The sequence below is a fragment of the Trichosurus vulpecula genome, chromosome 8 (assembly GCF_011100635.1).
Source record: "Trichosurus vulpecula isolate mTriVul1 chromosome 8, mTriVul1.pri, whole genome shotgun sequence".
NCBI classification, from domain to species: domain Eukaryota; kingdom Metazoa; phylum Chordata; class Mammalia; order Diprotodontia; family Phalangeridae; genus Trichosurus; species Trichosurus vulpecula.
Window position 1 is genome coordinate 39,660,009 of NC_050580.1, and position 22,600 is coordinate 39,682,608.

The window sequence follows — 22,600 nt, forward strand, 5'->3', positions numbered from 1 at the left end:
ATATTTTCAAAAGGAGAGGGAAAAATAGATAAAAATGTGCATGAGAAAGAAATTTTTTTTTGGTAACTTGTAAGTAATAAGTAAAAATGAATGTTCACACAGAATCAGTTGTATTTTTCTTTTTTTCTTTCATTAAGCCTTTTCCTATATCATTCATTCTGTTTAACATTAGTAATATTTTATTGTGTCATTTCATGCAAATGTTATCTTGCAATTATTTTGGTCTGTATCAATAACAATTATATATGAGAGTTGTTGCTAAAATATTGTGCATTAATAGCAAATTCTGATTTTTAGACAGGGCATTTAGCAATGGAGACATTATTGTCCCTTACTTCAAAGCGAGCAGGAGACTGGTTTAAAGAAGAATTGCGCCTTTTGGGTGGTCTTGATCATATTGTAGATAAAGGTATGCTAGACATAAATTTCCTGTAACATTTAAAATTTTACTTAGAATCTACAAAAGAATGTGTTTTCACCTTGCCTCTTAAAAGAGTATATTTATTATTTGATAGTAACACAGTAAATTAAATGGATTTTTTATGTTAGTTTGAAAAGCCCAATTACTACATCATTAACCTGTAGTATGTTGTATCTTAATCTCATAATTAGCAGAAAATAATACAAATTTTCATCTCGTTGAAATAGAAAAAATAGAAGCGATTATAATCTGTGTTGCATCTTTTAAATAGAACTACTATCTGGCCCTGCAACCAAAAATACTGTGCTTGAGTGATGTTTTCCTGCTTATGTTTTGATTTTGTAAAACTATGATGTGCTTGTATAAGCGAGAATTGGGAGTCTTTGGGAGTATACCTTTCAAGATTCTTGCTCGCCCTGCCCCAAGACAATTTTAGTATATTATGAAATTTGTTTAAAATAGGTATCTCTTAGACGCTGTTACAAGAGGCTTTGATTTCCAACCTAGCAAAGTAGTTATAAGGTAGCCTCACAGATGAACCCTGGGATAATGTCAGAGAAACACTAGTGTTTTTATTAGTAATATGAATATGCCTTTAATGTATAAGTTTTAGAAATCTGTATTTTCATGACAAGTATGTTTTTTCATAGTAAAAGAATGTGTGGATCATTTAAGTAGTGATGAAGATGAAGAGAAACTGGTAGCTTCGTTATGGGGAGCAGAAAGATGTTTACGGGTTTTAGAGAGTGTAAGTATGAGTTGATTATTTTAGGCTAAAATTTTGAGGATGATATCTTTTAATAACTACGCTTATAATCTTTTTTATGTGTGAATTCATTGAAGTTCTTTTCACTACAAGGATTTTATTTTTATTTCCAACAACTTGTTAAGTAACTAATGGCAGTGCATTAAATGAATGTTTAACTGTGGTTATGTTATTTTGTGGCCCAAAATCTTAAATCTATGATTTTCTTTTTAAAACCATCAGGTCTGATTAATAGGCAACATTATTATAGTAGAAAAAGCACTAGATTTAGAGCCAAAGGACCTGAATATAAAGTACCACTCCAGTCCTTGGTTATCTCCAGCCAGTTGCTTCTCTTTAGACCTCAGTTTCCTCCTGTGAACCAGGGCATTAAGAATCTTCAAACTGCAAGTGACATGAGCTAATGGGAAGAACACGGGAATGCAGTCAGACTGCTAACTCTGTCCCAAGCTTGCTGTTTACAACCTTTTGGGTCTCAAGCAAATTACTTGCTCACCTTGGACTTTAGTTTCCTCATTTCTAAAATTAGAGGATTAAATCAGATGGCTTCACAGTTTCCTATGAACATGTGCTGAGTGGTATCATTTTGTCTGTCTTGAAATTGGGTCAGAATGGTTGTTTTGAAATGACTTGTTTGAATTGAACAATTACTGATTTAAAATAAGTTTCTTGTGTATGGGCCCAGTATGATCTATTTTTAAAGTATGTCTGTTGAGTAACACTCCAAAAGTGGTTTATTCTCCCGATTGTTTTTACTTGATTACATTCTAAGCAGCTTAATGTGGGCACAACACCTCACACACATCAGGTGCACTCACACTTAGTAAATGGGCTTTACAAAAATTAAGCTGAACTTTGTTTTATTGTATTTCTATAGTTTAACAAATGACATTAAACTCAGTTTAATATCCACTGTAGATTGGAAATTGTTTTCAGGAAAGATAGGTATCAACAAATTCTTTTGTCCACCTAGACAAATACACAGTAGAATCAAGTCTGTAATACTTTATTAAGTGATATATTTTTCCCTGTTTAGGTAACAGTGCATAACCCAGAGAATCAAAGCTACTTGATAGCATATAAAGATTCACAGCTTATTGTTTCATCAGCAAAGTAAGTCCTAAAATAAACAGACGACAGAACTTCTTAAATAAGAAATTGTGGTTTGGAAGAATAAATTAAGTTGATTTATTGTTTTCAGTGATTTGTTCTCTTGTAATCATATTCAGCCAATACACTGGTGGGGTAAAAACTCTGCTGACTATTCTTGAGTTCCAGTTCGTTGCCACTATTGGAGTGGAATTCAGACCAAATGCATGTATCCAAGAGACTGGTTTCAACTCCTTAATTCTGCTTTGTCCGGAATGAACTGGCATCTAGCATCGCAAACCAAGTGTAAAAGAGTTACTGGCCCTCAGTCAAGCCCCCTCCCTGCAAAAGATGAAGATCACCACCAGCTCCCCAATGCGGCGCGCCCCCCCCCCCCCCCCCCAGCTGTTCTTCAGCAGACACTGAAATGAAAATAGGAGGTGTTTTAGGAAGGTTGTCATAAGGAAAGGGTCAGGAAACAATCTAACTGTTAGGCTCTTCCTTTCTCAGAATATAGTGGAACAGATTAACATCCTTCTTTCTTCCATTCTGATTCTGTGCCTTAGAGAATATGCATGCTTGTGAAATGCATACAATACTAGAGACATGTTTGATAAAATTCTTGCTGCCTGCCAGGTGCTCACAGTTGAATGAAATGTATTATCAAGACAGTGGCTACAATGTATCCTAACATGGAGAGGAACATTATCCCAAAGGATATTTTCTTTTGTTGAGGGGGTGGGTTGGTCCTTTGTCATCCTTTGTACTTAGGGTTGAATCTGTAAGGTAGTGCTAAGAGTACATGTGGGAGCTATAGTGAGATAGGTCAAGAAGAAGTAATTCTTGAAAATGAGGAATTAGACATACAAGCTGTGTAAAGAAGAGTCAGACTGTGGTGAGGTGACTATCTACATTTAAGGTAAACCACAAAGTTGAACATAAGGGAGAAATAGAGCTATGGTTTTAAAGAAATTCGAAGGTATAAATAATTTTAAAACATTAAAGTGAAATGACTTGTATGATAACTAATGTTTTTCTTTTCAGAGCTTTACAGCATTGTGAAGAATTGATACAACGATATAACCGTGCAGAAAATAGCATATGTTTACCTGACAGTAAGCCTCTCCCCCACCAGAATGTAACTAACCATGTGGGTAAAGCAGTACAAGACTGCATGAGGGCCATCATTGGTGTGTTACTCAATTTAACTAATGATAATGGTAAGTATCTTTTCTAGATATTTCCTAATTACAGTATACTATACTGCATTTTACAGAAAAAGCAAATTATTTTCAAAACGATTTAACTTTTTCATTTACACAGAGACGATTCTACCGTAGAATAATCAATCAATAACTATCTTATGATTAATTACTAGTCACTCTAGAAATAAGGGAATTTTTAGAACCAGTCCAGAAGATGAAGTAGGAATTGGCATTGGCAGTTAATGTCTCATGTTCATTGTTTTGAATATGAAAGGAAGAGCACTACATTTAAAAACTTTTAGAGATGCCCAAAATGTTACTGTATCATTTGTACAAAGGAATGGACGACTAAAAACCTATACAAAATTCTTTCAGAATGGGGCAGCACCAAAACAGGTGAACAAGATGGTTTGATTGGCACAGCAATGAATTGTGTGCTTCAGGTTCCAAAGTTCCTACCTCAAGAACAAAGATTTGATATCCGAGTGCTGGTAAGATAAAATTCCATTTTTAAAAACATGGGAAAAATGAGCATTTGCAAATAATGGAGGGGGGGAATAGTTCCCCTTAGAAGCCTTGTATCAGTGAAAGGCAATATTGATATTATTTATCTTAAGAGTTTGAATGTGGCTTTTAAAAAAAAATCTTCTAAAAAACAGAAAGTAATGAAATATGGATCTAAATTTGGGGCATAATTTTGGTATTTATCATGATAAAGATAAAACTTTCAGGGCGACAAGATATGATCATGATTGTGCTACCGTTGGCCAAAAATAAAAGAATGCCTAGACTTTGGTTTTATTTCTCTTTGTTTAAAGGAAAACTTTCTTTTTATTTTTGTAGGGCTTGGGTCTACTAATAAATCTAGTAGAATATAGTGCTCGGAATCGGCACTGTCTAGTCAATATGGAAACATCAAGCTCTTTTGACTCCTTCTGTGCTGGAGAAGGAGATGATAGTTTAAGGATAGATGGACAGATTCATGCAGTTCAGGCTTTAGTGCAGGTAAGTGACAACTTTAAACTATAAACTATCTTGTCAGTAACTTCTATTAAAATGAATAAATTCTGTATTAGACCTTAATTGCTTCATTTGTTACACATTTAAGCATTTCGTAGACTTGAAGCATGTATGTATTTGTCTTGTTTTATTTTTTTTGCTTTTAAATGCTATTTTTTGCAGTTGACCTGTTCTTACAGATGGAATAACCTTGAGCTAAAGTATACAGTGTGGTTGGTTTGAACTAATAATGTCAGTTTTAGTTTAAATATGGTACTGAAGAGGTTCATTCTCTGTGGGCTAGTCTTAACCTGCTATGTTATTGTATATAGAGGAAAGAACCCCATGAAGTCTGATGACATTGGTTTTACGTCCCAGCTCTGCTTACCCACTAACTTTGTGACCTTGGGAAAGATATTTCCTTTCTGGCTGACAGTAGTCCTCATCTATAAAATGAGGGGGTTGAATTAGGTTCTTTCCATCCCTAAATTCAGTGGGTGTGGGTGTGGGGGGGCAGTGTGGGGGTGTCACAAGGCAGTATTGAGCAAGAAAATGTCAGAGGCTCAACTAACCACAACTGTAAGCCCATGGCCTAATTGTGTTGGATTGGTATAATTTTCTTTCTATATAAAAAGCAGTATTTTTACAGTTAATTTTTTTTTTTTTTTTTGCATTTCCGAAGTGGATGATCTGTAATGACTGATTTCCCCCTAAGACAGTAAACAATTATTAAATACCTTCTATATGCCTTGAACTCTGATAGACAGTGACAGAAGAAATAGAATGAATACCTTGACCTGCCCTCCACAGAACCTGTTACATAACCCCTAAGAGTATGGCTAAATTATGTTGTTGTCTCATAACCTAGTTTAACCTGAGAGAAGACAGAAGTCTTTTTCTTCTTCCCTGCAACTTTGAAATAGCACATAACCTATTCCTTAAATCTCTTTAAGGGTTTTATGCATAACCACTATAGGATAAAATAACAGTTTTGATGAGAAAGTTCTTATCAGTTTTTCCTGGTATTTCCCTACTCACCCACCGAATAGCCCTCTTAGAGCAGTGAGCAAAATCCAGAAATCTAGGCCTTGCTTTCCCTGACAGGTAGTCAGTAGGTGTAAATTAGATCTTTCCATGCAAAGTGACTTCTGGACTGGTCAAAAGGTCATCTCAGGTCATTTCTTTACAAAGGGTAATTGAAAGTTAACTAGTTATGGAGGCAGCTAGGTGGTGCAGTAAATAGAGCACCAGCCCTGGAGTCAGGAAGACCTGAGTTCAAATGCGGCCTCAGACAGTTGACACTATCTCTGTGACCTTGGGCAAGTCACTTAAACCCACTTGCCTTCCCCCCTCCAAAAAAAAAAATAGAGCCATGAAAGTTAACTAGCATGGTTATCCATTCATGTCTCCCCCACCACAGTTTGTGGAGTTCTGACTTCCTTAGTCTCTTCTCACACGGAAGCTAATCTCATCCTTTGGTTAGTTTAGTTGATTTTAACATTTCTTGTTCTGTTCTTTCTTTCTTAAGATTTGATGACCAGAACTGCATGTAGTATTACATCATTTTGAGGGCTACAGGATACTTTTTTTTTTCCCCTTCTTGTTTCTAGTACCCTTATTATATAATTACCTTTTTTTCCTCTTTTGATTGTTTCAGCATCAAATGCATTGGAGCTACTGTAAAAAAAATCTACAGTTTCTAGATCCCTTCCCCAAGTGATAGCTCAGGAACCATCATTCATAAACAATTGGGGCTTCTCCCCACCTGCCCCCCAAATACATACAGACTTGCTCAAATGGAGATTGTCTATTTTTCTGCATGCTTACAGATTCTTCTAATTTTTTTTGTAATTTGTCTCCTTTGGTTTGACATTTAACCCTAACTGAATTTTAATATCTTTTTCTTTGTGTACTTCCTTTACCAAGCCATTGATAAAAATATAAATGAGATTGGTCCCCAGGGTAACTTAATGCTTCTCCATTAAAATCCCTACCCTTTTTTTCCTATCTTTAAGTCAATTCTGTCATTAAAAAAATAAGAAAAACAACAACACTGTTTCAATCCCACCAGTAATCACTGTGTTTGTATGAACTAACCTTCGGTATGGGGAGCAAAACAAAATGACATCCACTGTTTTTTTCCTTATCTGCATGTTTATTCCCTCAAAAAATTTCCATAACTTTGTTAAGAATGACTTCCCTGTAGAAGCCATGTTACCTTTCAAAGTTTTTTGAGAACAAATGAGTGTTGCAGTATGGTAGACCATATGTGAAGTAAGGATGCTTTATACTATTTATGGGACAAGAGATTTGTTTTGGTGTTGCCGTGATGTTATGTAGCAAGAAGGCAAAGAGAAGTATCAATATCATCATCCTTTTTCACCACTTAGTATCTTCATGGAATAACTTTTTGTTTTTAAAAATAGGAAATCCCTTAAATGCATGTATACATATGTGATATTAAATGTGATCTGTTTTTGACTGTTTCTAAACTATTTTAATTAGTTGTTCCTTGAACGTGAGCGAGCAGCCCAGTTGGCTGAAAGCCAGACAGATGAACTGATCAAGGAAGCTCCCACTGCTCAGCATGATAAAAGTGGAGAATGGCAGGAAACAAGTGGAGAGATACAGTGGGTTTCTGCTGAAAAGACAGATGGTACTGAAGAAAAAGATAAGAAGGAAGAGGATGATGAAGAACTTGACCTCAATAAAGGTCTGTTTGATGTTTGGGGGGGGGGGGTGAATGAAAAATAGGGTATCTACCTGCCTTAAGTTCAGTTGATTTTTCTAGGTTATCTACAGGTTAATTTTAATCTTTCCCCATTACTATTTGTTCTCATTTTGAAACTTAATTGTCTATTCAATTCAATATTCCCACATGTTTACATAAAACTACAGTTTATACAACATTTTCAGATCTAGCAGCATATTTGATATTTACAACTTTGTGACATAGGACATGGCAGATGATAACCCCACTTTTTTTAGAGGTAGGGAAATTAAGACTAAGATTAAGGTGACTTACCTATAAATCTCATATTGAGAGTCCTAATGTGGCATAATCTTTCTGTAGCTTTGTTACAACAGAATTCTATAATCATTTTAGTTAATATAGCAACTTGGTATTGCAGCATTGGAGTTTGCAATGTTTGCTTTACCTGTTTGTTTGTTTGTTCATGGAGAAAACATTTATGTACTTATTGGAAAGAGCAACAAGGGAGCTTGTTACATAGAAATTTAAAAATCATGAGTTCCTTATTCTAATCCAAGCTCTGACTAGCTTGTTATGCCAATTCCAAGAGAGCCACTACCTTTAGTTAGGTCTAGGTACCCTTTCATAAATTCTTTGTTGTAGTTGCTCCTTGTTCCTGCTGTATCTGTTGCCAATTCACACTGGCTTCTATAGTATAATTAAGGTTAAGTTTCAGTCTGTCTCCTTTTGGTGGATCAAGTGTTTCCTTAGGCCTCCAATTTTTTTCTTCTATAAAATGAAAGTGTCGCTCCTTTTAGGAGCTGTTAGGCATAAAACAGTTTTTTAAATTATAGGAAAATAAGGCCCTTAGATACTATAATAATAAAAGAGGCTCTTTTTTAAAAAAACACAAGATACTATTGCTTTGTCAAATTACTTTTAAATACTTATTTTCAGCCCTTCAGCATGCTGGTAAGCATATGGAAGACTGCATTGTGGCTTCATATACAGCACTGCTTCTTGGCTGTCTCTGCCAGGAGAGTCCAGTAAGTTACACAGTTCAGTTTAATTTTGTAGAATTGTAAAATTATTTTTGGACTGACAATTTTATGCATTTTATATGTCGGTTTTCAGTGTGGTTGTTTTGGGTTTTTTTTTGTTTTTTGGGGTTTTTTTGCCATTTCATTGTGACAAAGAAAAGGCAAGAGATAATTTAGTTTGTATGTTAACTTTCATATTTTTTTTTTAATTTTAAATTTATTTATTTAACATATTTAGTTTTCAGCATTGATTTTCACAACATTTTGAATTACAAATTTTCTCCCCATTTCTACCCTCCCCCCCACTCCAAGATGGTATATATTCTGGTTGCCCTGTTCCCCAGTCAGCCCTCCCCTCTATCAGCCCCCTCCCCTCTCATCCCCTTTTCCCTTCCTTTCTTGTAGGGCAGGATAAATTTCTATGCCCCATTGCCTGTGTATCTTATTTTTTAGTTGCATGCAAAAACTTTTTTTTTTTTAACATCTGTTTTTAAAACTTTGAGTTCCAAATTCTCTCCCCTCTTCCCTTCCCACCCACCCTCCTTAAGAAGTCAGCAATTCAACCTAGGCCACATGTGTATCATTATGTATAACCCTTCCACAATACTCATGTTGTGAAAGGCTAACTACATTTTGCTCCTTCCCAACCCATCCCGCTTTATTGAATTTTCTCCCTTGACCCTGTCCCCTTTCCAAAGTGTTTGTTTTGATTACCTCCACCCCTATCTGCCCTCCCCTCCATCATTCCCCCCCCCTTTTATTTTTTTTATCTTCCTCCCTCTTCTTCCCTGTGGGGTAAGATACCCAACAGAGTATGTATGGTATTCCCTCCTCAGGTCAAATCTGATGAGAGCAAGGTTCACTCATTCCCCACTCACCTGCCCTCTCCCCTCCTCCCACAGAACTGCTTCCTCTTGCCACCTCTATGCGAGATAATCCACCCCATTCTATCTTTCCCTATCTCCCTCTCTCAGTATGTTGTTCTCTCATTCCTTAATTTCATTTTATTTCTTTTAGATATCTTCCCTTCATCTTCAACTCACCCTGTGTCTGCTCTCTCTCTTTTACATATATATATGTGTGTATACATATATATGCATATTCCCTTCAGCTACCCTAATACTGAGGTCTCATGAATCATACATGTCATCTTTCCATGTAGGAATGTAAACAAAACAGTTCAACTGTAGTAAGTCCCTTGCAATTTCTGTTTCTTGATTACCTTTTCATGCTTCTCTTGATTCTTGTGTTTGAAAGTCAAATTTTCTATTCAGTTCTGGTCTTTTCACTGAGAAAGCTTGAAAGTCCTCTGTTTTATTGAAAATCCATATTTTGACTTGGAGCATGATACTCAGTTTTGCTGGGTAGGTGATTCTAGGTTTTAATCCTAGCTCCATTGACCTCCAGAATATCGCATTCCAAGCCCTTCGATCTCTTAATGTAGACGCTGCCAGATCTTGGGTTATTCTGATTGGGTTTCCACAATACTCAAATTGTTTCTTTCTGGCTGCTTGCAGTATTTTCTCCTTGATCTGGGAGCTCTGGAATTTGGCAACAATATTCCTAGGAGATTTCTTTTTGGGATCTATTTGAGGAGGTGACCAGTGGATTCTTTCAATTTCTATTTTGCCCTCTGGCTCTAGAATATCAGGGCAGTTCTCCTTGATAATTTCTTGAAAGATGATATCTAGGCTCTTTTTTTGATCATGGCTTTCAGGTAGTCCAATAATTTTTAAATGATCTCTCCTGGATCTATTTTCCAGGTCAGTGGTTTTTCCAAGGAGATATTTCACATTGTCTTCCATTTTTTCATTCCTTTGGTTCTGTTTTATAATATCCTGATTTCTCATAAAGTCACTAGCTTCCACTTGCTCCAATCTAATTTTTAAAGTAGTATTTTCTTCAGTGGTCTTTTGGACCTCCTTTTCCATTTGGCTAATTCTGCCTTTCAAGGCATTCTTCTCCTCATTGGCTTTTTGGAGCTCTTTTGCCATTTGAGTTAGTCTGTTTTTTAAGGTGTTGTTTTCTTCAGTGTATTTTTCAGTATTTTTTTGGGTCTCCTTTAGCAAGTCATTGACTTGTTTTTCATGGTTTTCTTGCATCCTTCTCATTTCTCTTCCCAATTTTTCCTCTACTTCTCTAACTTGCTTTTCCAAATCCTTTTTGAGCTCTTCCATGGCCTGGGACCAGTTCATGTTTTTCTTGGAGGCTTTTGTTGTAGGCTCTATGACTTTGTTGTCTTCTTTAGGCTGTATGTTTTGGTCTTCTTTGTCACCAAAAAAAAGAATCCAAAGTCTGAGACTGAATCTGGGTGTGCTTTCGCTGCCTGGCCATATTCCCAACCAACTAACTTGACCCTTGAGTTTTTCAGTGGGGTATGACTGCTTGTAGAATAAAGAGTTCTATGTTCCACGTTTGGGGGGAGGTGCCAGCTCTGTCACACCAGCACTCCTCCTTCCCCAAGAACCCACAGCCCGGGCTGGGCTTAGATCTTTAGCAGGCTGTGCACTCCTGCTGTGATCTGCCACTTAATTCCTCCCACCAGGTGGGCCTGGGGCCGGAAGTAGCAGCAACTATAGCTGCCCCCGGGGCTGGAAGCTGAACCTCGAAGTCCTTCCACTCCCGCAGCTTTTCCCACTAACCTTCTCCGCAGTCTTTGGTGTTTGTGGGTTGAGGAGTCTGGTAACTGCCGCAGCTCACATATTCAGGGCGCTAGGGGCCCCATCCGCCCAACTCCAAGTTTGGCTGTTCCATGCCGCTCAGGCTAGGCTCTGCTCCACTCCGTTCCCAGCTCCCAGCTCTGTCTGGGATAGACCTCACCCAGAGATGATCCAGGCTGTCCTGGAGCCCTCCTTCCCTCTGCTGTTCTGTGGGTTCTGCCGTTCTAGAATTGGTTCAGAGCCATTTTTTATAGGTTTTTGGAGGGACTCGGTAAGGAGCTCACACTAGTCCCTGCTTACCAGCTGCCATCTTGGCTCCGCCCCCCTAACTTTCATATTTTTATCAAAACTATTTGCATCTCCTTTCTTTGTGGTCTAGGCAAACTTTGTCCCATTGGTATAATTTTATTAAAAATACTTTGTCAGATTTGTCAGATTGTTCCTGTTTCTCTTGTAAAAGTAGTTTTTGGATCACTAATTAACAACGTGAGTCATTTATAATCCTTGGAGTATGAGGCATCATGTGGAAGATAAAAAGGACTAGAAAACTAGACAAGGAGCTTTTAGGATCGTGTAGTATATGAAATGGCTAACTAGTATATATCAGAAGTGGGATTTGAACCCAGGTCTTCTTCATCCGAGGCTAGCTGTCTGTCCCCTGACAGCCAATGATCAGTTGGAGTTAAGCCCAGCTTTTCTTATATGTCCCAAAGTATGGGAAAGATTATACTTAAAAGTCAAAAAGGATTCTAATCCAGAGCCCAAGCAGAAAGACTTAGAAGGGAAGAGGTAATCTCTTTCATAATTGCAGAGAAAACATTGTTTGCATGAATCTGATTTTCCTAATTGACCATACTGAAAAAAGAGCTATCCTTTTTGAATTCCATTTCCTAAAACACTTCCTCCACTCAATCACCAAGTTATATTCTTATCTTTTGTACCCTTTAGTTCCTTTTTGTATTCACTGCCAACCTTACGAGGCCAGATTCTTATTACCTCACATGTGGATTACTGCAACAGTAGCCTTCTGGTTTCCCTTGTTTCTCCTAGCTCTCATCCCCTTCTGGAGCAGCAGTGTAGAATTCTGTCCCACTCCAGACTCAGTAGCTCTCCATGAATTCACCTTAGTGCTTACAGAACAAACTTTAAATTGCTTTGCCTAGAATTTGGGATCCTCTTATCCTACCTTTTTGTTTGATATTCTCTCAAACAATGAAACTGCCAAAAACCGGTCTTGCTTCGATTGCTGCTCTCCCCTACTTTGTTGTATTTTTTTCCTTCTTGCCTTTCCAAGTCTTGGCCCAACTCGTACCTTTTGTAAAATACTGCCTGAAAAACTCTAGCTTTATAAAGCTTGTATCTTGGTGATTATTCTTAGCGTCCAGTATTATCTAATTATTTTATATGGGAATATCATCTCTGCAAGGTCATGAGCTTCTTAAGCTAAGGAACCATGCCTCTTGTTTCTTTTTGTATCTTGCCTGGTGATTAGGTACTTGGTATTTACTGAATTACATATAACCTCTCTGCAGTGAATTAGGAGCTCATTGGTTTGATGTTGGCAAAAGATTTGGGGGCCTTAAGGAGAATAATGTAGAAGCAGTGAATGTCAACCCAAGTAAGAGATGAACAGAAGAATTGCATGGCGATATAGCACATGTTGGCTGAACACAGGAATGTTTTTGTTTTTTGCCAGACAGTCCATCAACATTATTACTAAGGCCCTACTGTGTGCCAGGCAGGCAGCTAGGTAACACAGTAGATAGAGCACTGGGCCTGGAGTCAGGAAGACCTGGGGTCAAATCCAGCCTCAGACACTTATTAGCTGGGCAAGTCACTTCATTTCTGCCTACCTCTGTTTCCTCAGCTGTAAAAATGAGCGGAGGGGTGGGGGTGTGTGGGGGGAATGATAAATCACTCCAGTATCTTTGCCAAGAAAACCCCAAATGGGGTCACCAAGAATCAGAAACAATAGAGCAACAATAACATGTTGGTACTGTGCATGATGCTAGGGATGCAAAATTGGAAGAAATTCAAGGTATTTTATAGATATTGACATTTTTTCCATCTGTTAACCAAGCCCCTTCGTGTAATCTTAAGTGTCCTAATTGTAGAAAAAAAAAGAACAACTTAATTTTTAGGGACAGGGCAGGAAAGGGAGTCTTTCTATGACCTCAAACCTTCACAACTGATTAATAACCACCCTAATTCTCAGATCACTTATTTGTAACTAAATGTAAACATTAAGACTAACTTAGGTGCCTCCTAATTCCTAGTACCAGGTCTCAGAGTCCCAGGTTAGTATTGGTTACCTATGACAAGATTTGTTCCACTAGTTTTCACAGTGGTTGTTCTCCCTCAAGGGTCTGGATTCTGATGAGCCACAAACCTGTGTACCAGCTGCTTTTTCCTTTTTTTTAATCTGTCAACAGAGCATCTGCCTTTTGGGGGCTGTTTTCCATTTCCTAGAAATCCTCAGCTGACTAAGTAGCAGGGCTTTTGAAAGTATGCACAGGTCATACATAAAACTTAAGCAAAACATTATTTTGTTTGTGCAGAAACTTGTAAATATTTGTCAAATTGAAATGTTTCCACAGATCAATGTGACTACTGTGAGGGGGTACTTACCTGAAGGGGACTTTTCAATAATGACGGAAATGCTCAAAAAATTTCTCAGTTTCATGAATCTTACTGTAAGTAGCATATGTTTAAAAGTATGTTTTTCCTCCTCCTTTCTTAGCACCTAGATTAATTGTATGAATTTTTCATTTTGTGGAATTCTAGAACTCTGCCCCTTAGAATATTCATTTTTCTCAGGGCATTATTTTGAGGTTTTCAGCCCAGTAAATAAGAAGAAAGTATAACTTTGAATGCTTACTTTCATTCATATCTTTGATTTCTGTTACTTTCTTGCCCGCAGTGTGCTGTTGGAACCACAGGCCAGAAATCTATCTCTAGAGTGATTGAATACTTGGAACACTGCTAGATACTTCATTTCCGCTGCAGGCACTCACTCATGCTGGAGCCACCCTTAGACAGAGGAAGAAGTCATGAAAGAAGTCCTTGAAGATTACACCAAGAGCATTCATCTGTGTCATTCGTGTTCGGATTTTAAAGCTACTACCTGGTCTCTTAATCATGCATTCTGCATTTTGCTAAATGACAGTTACTACATCAATCTGCAACTATCAAAAATGAGGGGGGAAAGGTTCTGATGAAAAAATTCAGGCTCTTAATGATGTAGTGCAGTATTTAAATGTCCATATTTTGGCAGGATTTACCCTTGCTCCCCTTCTTTTCTTGCTTTGTCCTGGCAAGTATAAAGGCGAGAAAACTTGCTGCTGATAATGCAACTGCTGTGTATGTTGAGCCACTGTTGTCATGCCAGCCAGGTGCAAAAGCAGCTTTGCTACTGAGGTATCAAACAGGTGTTCGAAGTACATTCTGGACAGCAGCATAGCTCCTTTCTTGAGTCTCATTTGCTTTTGCTTTTTTGTTGAATGAATCCAAGATCATAAAATAAAGCTTTTATGTAATTTTGTGATTTTTAACTACTGTCTATATTTAAAATTTGTTGGAATCCAAAGAGGCAAGAATTGGATAGTTTATTTTTTTACTCTTGACCAGGTTCAAGTTGTTGGACTATTTTTCATTTCTAAGAACATCCTAAACCATAGAAAATTACATACCATAAAATGTCATAGATCTAGACGGCATGCAAGAAAATAAGCAATCCAACAGTTTGAAAGGGAATATTATATGAAAATGCAGTAACTCTAAATGTTGTGCCCTGTTAAGGATAAAATGAAATATCAGTCCCAGGGTAGTTTACACTTAATTATAGGTTAAAAAAAAAAAAAACTTTGAAACACTGTTCTGTTTCAAGGGCGGACTCTAGATATATTTTATAATGCGCAGTACAGTAGATATAAAGAAGCTAAAACACCAATGTGGAATTCATGTTTCCAGATAACATTTCTATTAGTATATTCTTCTATAGAATGGCAAAATCAAATGCATAAACATAAAGCCTTAAATTGCTGATTTAGAGAAGATCTTTTGTCCAAAGTCTAATTCATAGTAAAGCATGTTTGAATATTTTCATTGAACACAAAATCTCAGAAGATGCATTTTACATATTTCAGTTTGGAACATGGCAGTGATTTCTTGCTTTCATTATTATTCAGACCAATAAAACTTGGTAACTTTTTTTCTTTTAAATTAAGCTGGTCTCAAATATTTGCAGGCTTTCCAGAGATCTATTTCATCAACATTTTTTAAATACCTGTGTAGGTAATTATATCATGTTTCTTCATTGGATTTATAAAACTTGAAGCCATAAAAAAAAAATATGAGTTCGGTGTGTATTGGGGAAAATAGCTAAAAGTCTAATCTTTTACCATTTAGACTTTGTTATTTCCTTGTATAAAGTTACAAATCTCTGCTCTTGTATCAGTGCCAGCTGTAATTATTTTTAATACAGTGGCTGCCTTCTATGTCTTCCTATTTTTGATAATGCAGATTGTTGGGGATTCTATAAGGAAGTAACTGATTAGAGGCAAATTCTGTTTTGCTTGTTTCTTCTTTTTCCTCCCTTTTCTCATCTAAGAACACATGCCAGTGTAACTTTGAAAAAAATTAGGTCATGTTTGCCCTGGATATAAAAAATTGAGAGCAAATTGGTTTAAAATATGTATATGAGTAAATGATGTTCACAGATAAATCAGCTAGATACATTTTGTCTCGTTTGATTAATTTTAGAATAATGTTTTTTTTCATTGATCTTTGGATTTCAGAAAACAGATGTAGGCTAAAGTGACTAGTGGCAGATGGTAAGAAATAATGAAGAAAATCAGGGCTAACTCCATTTCTCTGTTACACTGGTAATCGTTTTGAATGGGAATTGATTTACCTCAGTGTTTAACAGTTTTTTTTTATAATAACCAATTGTCAAGCACTGATAGAGATGCAGAATTGGATGGGGGGAGTAGGGCAAAGTGGTCACCTTTGAACTGCAGTGCGTTTGTGTGTTTGGAACCCTCAGAGAACTCTGCATTCAAGGGTCCTTGAGGCTGACTTGCAAATTAACTAAAATTTTAAAGTAACTTTTTTTCCATTGTAAATATTTCTGTAAATACTATCAATTGGAAATTAGAACAGTAGAGTACTTTTCTGAATCCAATCCTATTTTTATTTTATACAGTATTTCTCAGCTGTGATCTTTGGAGCAAAAGCCAACGGCAGGAAAAAATAGTTTGTACCAGTTTCATGAAGTATGTCTTTGGGTTTTTGTAAATAATTTTAACTCAAATAAAATTGCTACTTTCAATATATATGTATATATATGTAGTCTTTAATATAACGTCTATCTCTATAGTGTTTTTTTTAAAAAGGTTTGAACATTTCATTTATGTAACATTGGCCATCCATAAAAATGATGTTCCCATTCTCTCCTTTCTCCCCCTATGGAAAAATTTTTATATTTTAGAGAGAATTCTTTCTAAAATGTGGTGATTTTTTTCCATTTTTCTGCTTTTAAAAAATTCCGAGCACAGTTATTGGGCGGGTTTTGTGTGTGTGTGTGTGTGTGTGTGTGTGTGTGTGTGTGTGTGTGTGTGTGTGTAAAATCAAAACCTAGATAACAGATATTCATGATAGTCTTCAAGGTTTGTTGAGTTTTACAGGTGGCTCTGTTTTAATAGATATGGGGTATGCTGTTTAGTTATTCTGTCTTTCCTCTTGGCTGTTACATCTGGCAGCATGTCTTTCTCTGGTAACTTCTGCTCTCGTGATTCAAATTTATACAGCTCTAGGAAGTTTCAAAATGCTTTTCTTGAATCTGTTCAAGTGGATAATGTATCATTAAGCCCATTTTGAAGATGCAGAAACAGGGCTTAGTAACTTGTACTTCAGACAACTCAAGAAGGCTTTTATGACAGTGGATTCCATTTTAATCAGAGATAAGTAACTATCCCAGGTTTCTCATATTAACAGAGTAACTTGTCCAAATGGATAATCACCCACATAATACAAAGGAAAACAGTAACCATCGTCTTTAAAATCAACTTTTCTGCTAATCTCTAGTTGTCGTGTTAGATTCAAATTTATTTGTAGTTTTTATGTTTGCTTTGAGTCTTCCTGTGCTTCTGAATTCTTGGTGTTCATCTTCTCTTATTCCATAAATGAAGCACAGTTTAGCCTCTCCCCATTGGTGGGCATCCAGTTTTTAGCTGCCGCAAAAGATTCTGCTGTGATAGCACCGAATTTTCTTGGGGTATCTATCCATGAAGCATCAGCATGTCTAGGTCAGAAGCTGGACATCTTAGTGTAATTCCACGTTGCTTTCCAGAGTGATTGGATCACTTCTAGCCTTACAGTATAAAGCAGTGTATTCACGTGCTTGTCTTTGTGAAGCTTCTCTTTTTGCTTATCCATTGCGTGAAAAGTAAAAATTATTACACCACCAACTCTAGGCACCAAATTGTGCCAAGTGCTTATGGGAATACAAAGATAAAATCATACACTAATAGCTAATAATACAGATTAAAGAGTACATAGAAGAGTTCAAATTGTGTGACCTGAGATTTGGGAGCATCGTGAAGGCTAAAGGATCTGGTTAGATCTGTTCATTTGGAAGGTTGCACTTTGTATTTTGCCGGAGCTGTTATGGGTGGATTAAGGGTGAGACAGAATGGAAAGGAAGATTGTTGGAAAGGCCATTCCAATGATCCAGGCAGGAGAGTGGCAGAGGGAGTGAAAGGGATAAGTAAAGTACTTTGGTATAAATGAGCTGTTAACTATGCGGCACTAAGCAAAGAGAAGTGTAAGTTATTTAGTGAAGTGGGTTTTTAAAAGTTTAAGGGAAAGGCATTTCAAGGGCCTCTGATACATAGTGGCTTTGTGGCTTCAGGTAAGTGACTTTGGAGAAGCAGTGCTTTGAAATGGTAAGGAACTGAATGTGGATGCACTGGATAGACCTCAGTTCAAACTTGTCTTTCCTTGGGCCCCTGAACCTCCCTGCACCTCAGTTTCCCTCATGTGTGAAATGAGATGGCTGAACTTGAAAGTATTTGTGACTATATAAATGTTATTCCTTGAGTGCTAATGGTAAGTCATTCAGTATTCATCATACTCTTTTTCTTGTTGTGAACGCCGTGTTAATCAGGAGGAATGGAGTATGTTACATTGCTTTTGGAAATTTTAAAGCTATCTTTCTGACCAGTGTAAAATCCTGTCTTTTCAGTATTAACATTTTATCAGTGTTGCTATATGGCAGCAAGATGTGCGTGTCCCACCACTCTCAGAAGAATTGAAAGTGAACATCAGAGGCCATAGGGGAGGCATATGGTCAGGGTCAGCAGGTTTGTAACATAAAATCAACAAGGACTCCAAAGCACCAGTCAAGATGTTCTTGGGGCATTACATGATAGAAAGAGGTGAGAGGAGGCATTGCCAATACATCATGCAGCCTTATACCAGAAATAAGTAAACAGAAGGCATTATCCAAATGAAACAAGTACTCAAGTAGTAGTGCCCAGAATAAAATTGTAGGTCATTTTTCCTTTTTTTTTTTTTTTAAGTCAACATAGTATAGAATAAGAGTTCTTGCCTGAGAAGGGGGAAAGGGGGGAGGGTGGTCCCTTGAACTTGTTTTTAAAAATATTTTGATCACTATATTTTCAGTGTGATTGGTTTCCTTCGAATTCCTATGTATTGGATGCATTTCTAAAAAGTGATTTTGAGTAAGGGGTTGATAGACTACCTTACCTAGACTGATGGCCCAAGGAGTCATGACACACAAAAATTAAAAGAGCCTAGGGTTTGTGGTTAGAGAGCCTAGTAGTTACTACCTGTGTAGGTGACCATGGGCAAGTTGTTTCACTCAAGCCTTTGGTTTCTTCATCTTTATTTGTACCTTTTGGGTGTACTCATGGATGATCATACTCCTCAGTCACAAGTATTCCACTTCTTGGATTTATAACTCTGAATTTCTTTTTGTTCCAGCTGTCTCCAACCTATTCTTAGCCTCACCTTGACTTCTAGTCCCAGCATCCCTCAGGCTGTCCCAGGCTATCAGTTCCTGTTCATTTTCTTCCTCTCTCAATCTTGACCTTAGAGTTAACCAATTAAATTATACATACTGTCCTTAATGCTCAAATCCCACACCACTTTATGTATCAGTAGCTCACAGCTTGTCTGTCACAACTGAATCCCTTACAACTCTGTTATCTCAACTGTGCCCTTTGTGTTCCTGGCAATATTCTTATCCTTTCCTAATTAACCCAACATCATTCCCCAGAGCTCCTCTTCCAAAACTTGTTTCTCCTAAGGGAGGGACAGAGTGAAGGCATAGGTGAGAGAGAATGTTGTACGTGCAAAGAAGCAGTGAAAAAGGGAGGGAAGAAGCCTCTTCGTAGCACCTACCATGTGCCAGGCACTGTATTAAGCCATTTTTTATAGATAATCTTATTTGATCCTCACAAGAACTCTGCAAGGTGGGGGATATTGTCTTCATTTTACAGTTGAGAGAAACTGAGGCCCAGGGTCACCCTGGCTACTAAAGTATCTGAGATAAGATTTGAATTTGGGTCTTCTGGCTCATCTCAGTTCTCTCTCCAGTGGGCCACCAGCTGCCCCGCACAGATACCTAAAGATAATGTGCTTGGAAGGTCAGTCTGGAGCCAGTGTGGAGGACTATAAAATTGGAGTAATATACAGTGCTTAGAGATATGCAAAGCATTCTGGAAATAACACACTTTTGGCTTCCCAAGCCACCACTGATCACTTTCTCCCAAAGACTTTTTTTTTTTTAATGACACTTGATTTTCCCAGTTTTCCCTGATTAGCCACTCATATTGCTTTGCTGGATCAGCCAAATCTTATCAATTCTTATATATTAACAAGCATTTTAATTGCCTGTTATGTACCAAGTGATGGGGAGAAAAAAGATAAAAGTGAAACAGTCCTTTCTCCCAAAGGGCATACATTCTGGGGGGTTTGGGGGATCATTAGATGCATATGCAAGTACATTCAAAGACATGAGCTGGGCAACTCAGGGTAAGTTTCCTAAGAAGCCTTTCTTATAGTGCCAGAAATAACACTTGCCAGCCTGATGCTGAAAGCCCTTTTGAATCCAGCCTACCTTTCTAGTTTTACTGCATATAGCTATCTGTCACTCCTATGGTCCAGCCATGCTAACCTACCTGCCATTTCCTATTTCAGCACTCTATCTGTTGGCCTCCTCTGTTGACTGTCCCAACTACTTCTTTCAAGGCTCAGCTCTTTTGCCAGTTTTATGGGAAGCCTTTCCTCATGCCTTTGGTTATTGGTGCTCTCACAACTGGGTATGAACTCTTACACCTGTCAAATCCTGCCTCCTCCTGTAGAATATAAAATTTCTCGAAGGCAAGAGCTTTTTAGTTTCATCTTTATAATCACAGTACCTTGAACACCACAGGTGCTCAATAAATGTCCTGTTGGATTGAATGGAATCTACAGTCTCTTCCAGCTCTGAATTCTATAATTTTAGGACAGATTATTCCTCTACATAGGGCAATGCCAACAGCAGGGAAAAGTGAATCTAAGAGACCTCTAGGGGAAAGTGAACAATATTAGACATCGTTTAAGGTGCCAGCAGAACAAGGTCAACAGTTGGAAAGATTGGATAAGAATTTGGGAAAAATCCAGGCAAGACCTACAGTTTTGGTAGTCATTTTCATTGACGTTATATTTCAGTGAGTGGTTGATTTGGAGCCAGAGCTTGTTGGTTCTGTTTTGTGCCTTTTACCCCTTCAGTAGGGGTAAAAAATAGGTGGTCTGGGCTAGATTGCCAAAAAGAGGCCACAAACCAGGCCAAAGGACCATTAACTTGGAAGAAAATTCTTGGGCTTTGTCTTTAGCTTTTTTCTGGGTTTTAGGCTGACCAGAAAGAAATATGAACTGTTGTATTTATCCTCATGTTCACTTAGTCATCTTCCTCTTTTAAATCTGGGAAGTGGAAGAAGGGAGGCCTTTGTTATGCTATAGATAATAATGAGTAATAACACATTTAGGTGGCATATGGATAATAATGAGTAATAACACATTTAGATGGCATCCTGAAATTTATGCAGTGTTTTCTGTACAACATTCCTTCCAAGCATCTAGTGTGAGTGTTCGTGATCCCCATTACACAGATGAGACTCTGAGAGGTTAAGTCACTCAACCAAGGTAACAGTCACATTGCATCAGTGAAGTCAACAAGCATCCATTTGAAGTGATAGTATTTCTGAAGTCCCTTCATTGCTGTGACTTGGTAATAGAACCACAGGACTGGAAGGTGCCATAGATGTCTTCAAGTCTGCCCCCTCCCCTATCATTTTACAGATGATGGCAGCGAGGTGACTTTCCTAGGATTTCACAGCTAGTGAGTGTCAGAAGCAGGATCTGCACCCAGGGCTTTCTGACTTGTCTACTGTGTCGTGCACCTCCCAAAAGGATGGTGACCAATTTGAAGAAGGATGAAATAGAAGTCCTTCAAGATAGGCCCTCCAAGAAGACTGAGGAGGAGTGGTCTTGTCACAAAATCTTCATATACTCACTGTCGCTTGTGTGACCAACTGAACTACATCCTTCAGTACAGCAACAATTGGGTGTGTGGTGTATGTCTCTACTACGGAGTCAGAAGGGCCCTGTATCTTCTCTTGGAATATGAGCGACCATCGTTAAACTGCCTTCCATGTTAGTGTAAATTAAGCAGGTACAACCCCACTCTTGTGCTGTTTTCTCTCTACCTCAATTCTTTAGCAAGGCCAGCCACAGAGGAAAAAAAGTCATCCCATTCTGAGTCCCCTAGGCTCAAAGGGCATATTAAGTGTCTCCCCCTTCTTTCCATCACAGCCATCTATCCCATGGAAAGCTGTAGTAGAGAGTTTGTTTTGCAGACCAGCTCCCTAATTATTTTCCTTCATACCTTGTTGTAGTGATTCGGCCTGTTAAGAGGCACCTTGATAAACTGTTGGTGTTGTAAGTTGGTCCAGTCATTGTGGAAAGTAATTTGGAAGCATTCCCATAAAGTTGCTAAACTCTATGGGCCCTGTTTGACCCAGGCAAGACCACTACTAGGCCTAAACTCCAAAGAAAGGAAAAGGACCCCTGCCCATCAGTTGGGGATTGGCTGAACAAATTATGGTGTAGGAATATGATGGATTATTGTTCTGCTATAAGAAGTAATGGGGACAGTTTCAGAGAAAAGAAGCCATGAATGGATGAGTGCAGCGAACAGAAATGAAACAATTTATACCATAACACTGTGAAAACGAAAAAGATTTTGAAAGACTTAAGAACACTTACCAAGTCATTGATCAAACATGATTCCAGAGCACCAGTGATGAAGAATGCCATCTTCTGGCAAATGACCGACTAAATATGCAGAATGAGACACAATTTTGGAAATGACCAGTATAGGAATTTGTGTTGTTTAACCATGCATATATTATAATAACAGCAATTTTAATATAGCACTATGTTCCAGACACTGTGCTAAGCACTTTACAATCATAATTTCATTTGATCTTCACAATAACCCTGGGAGGTAGGCACTGTTATCTCCACCTTACAGATAAAAGTGTGGCAAAGAGATTAAGTGACTTACCCAGGATCACACAGCTAGGAAGTATCTGAGGTCAAATTGGAACTAGATCTTCCTGACTCCAAGCCCAGTGCTCTATCCAATGTACTGCCTAGCTAC

General features: G+C 37.8%; 1 protein-coding gene across 3 annotated transcripts in view; it reads left to right on the top strand.

Moving 5' to 3' along the window:
- Positions 1-16,205, top strand: part of WAPL (WAPL cohesin release factor) — a 110,445-nt gene extending 94,240 nt beyond the window's left edge. For all 3 annotated transcript variants that reach the window (XM_036734632.1, XM_036734631.1, XM_036734634.1), the window contains 10 exons: positions 298-409; positions 1,072-1,169; positions 2,224-2,300; positions 3,321-3,496; positions 3,857-3,972; positions 4,325-4,486; positions 6,986-7,193; positions 8,130-8,218; positions 13,470-13,565; positions 13,793-16,205. In XM_036734632.1, coding sequence (XP_036590527.1) covers positions 298-409; positions 1,072-1,169; positions 2,224-2,300; positions 3,321-3,496; positions 3,857-3,972; positions 4,325-4,486; positions 6,986-7,193; positions 8,130-8,218; positions 13,470-13,565; positions 13,793-13,858 — 1,200 coding nt within the window. In that variant the 3' untranslated portion in view covers positions 13,859-16,205. The remainder of the gene's footprint in view (positions 1-297; positions 410-1,071; positions 1,170-2,223; positions 2,301-3,320; positions 3,497-3,856; positions 3,973-4,324; positions 4,487-6,985; positions 7,194-8,129; positions 8,219-13,469; positions 13,566-13,792) is intronic.
- The last annotated feature ends 6,395 nt before the right edge of the window (positions 16,206-22,600 follow it).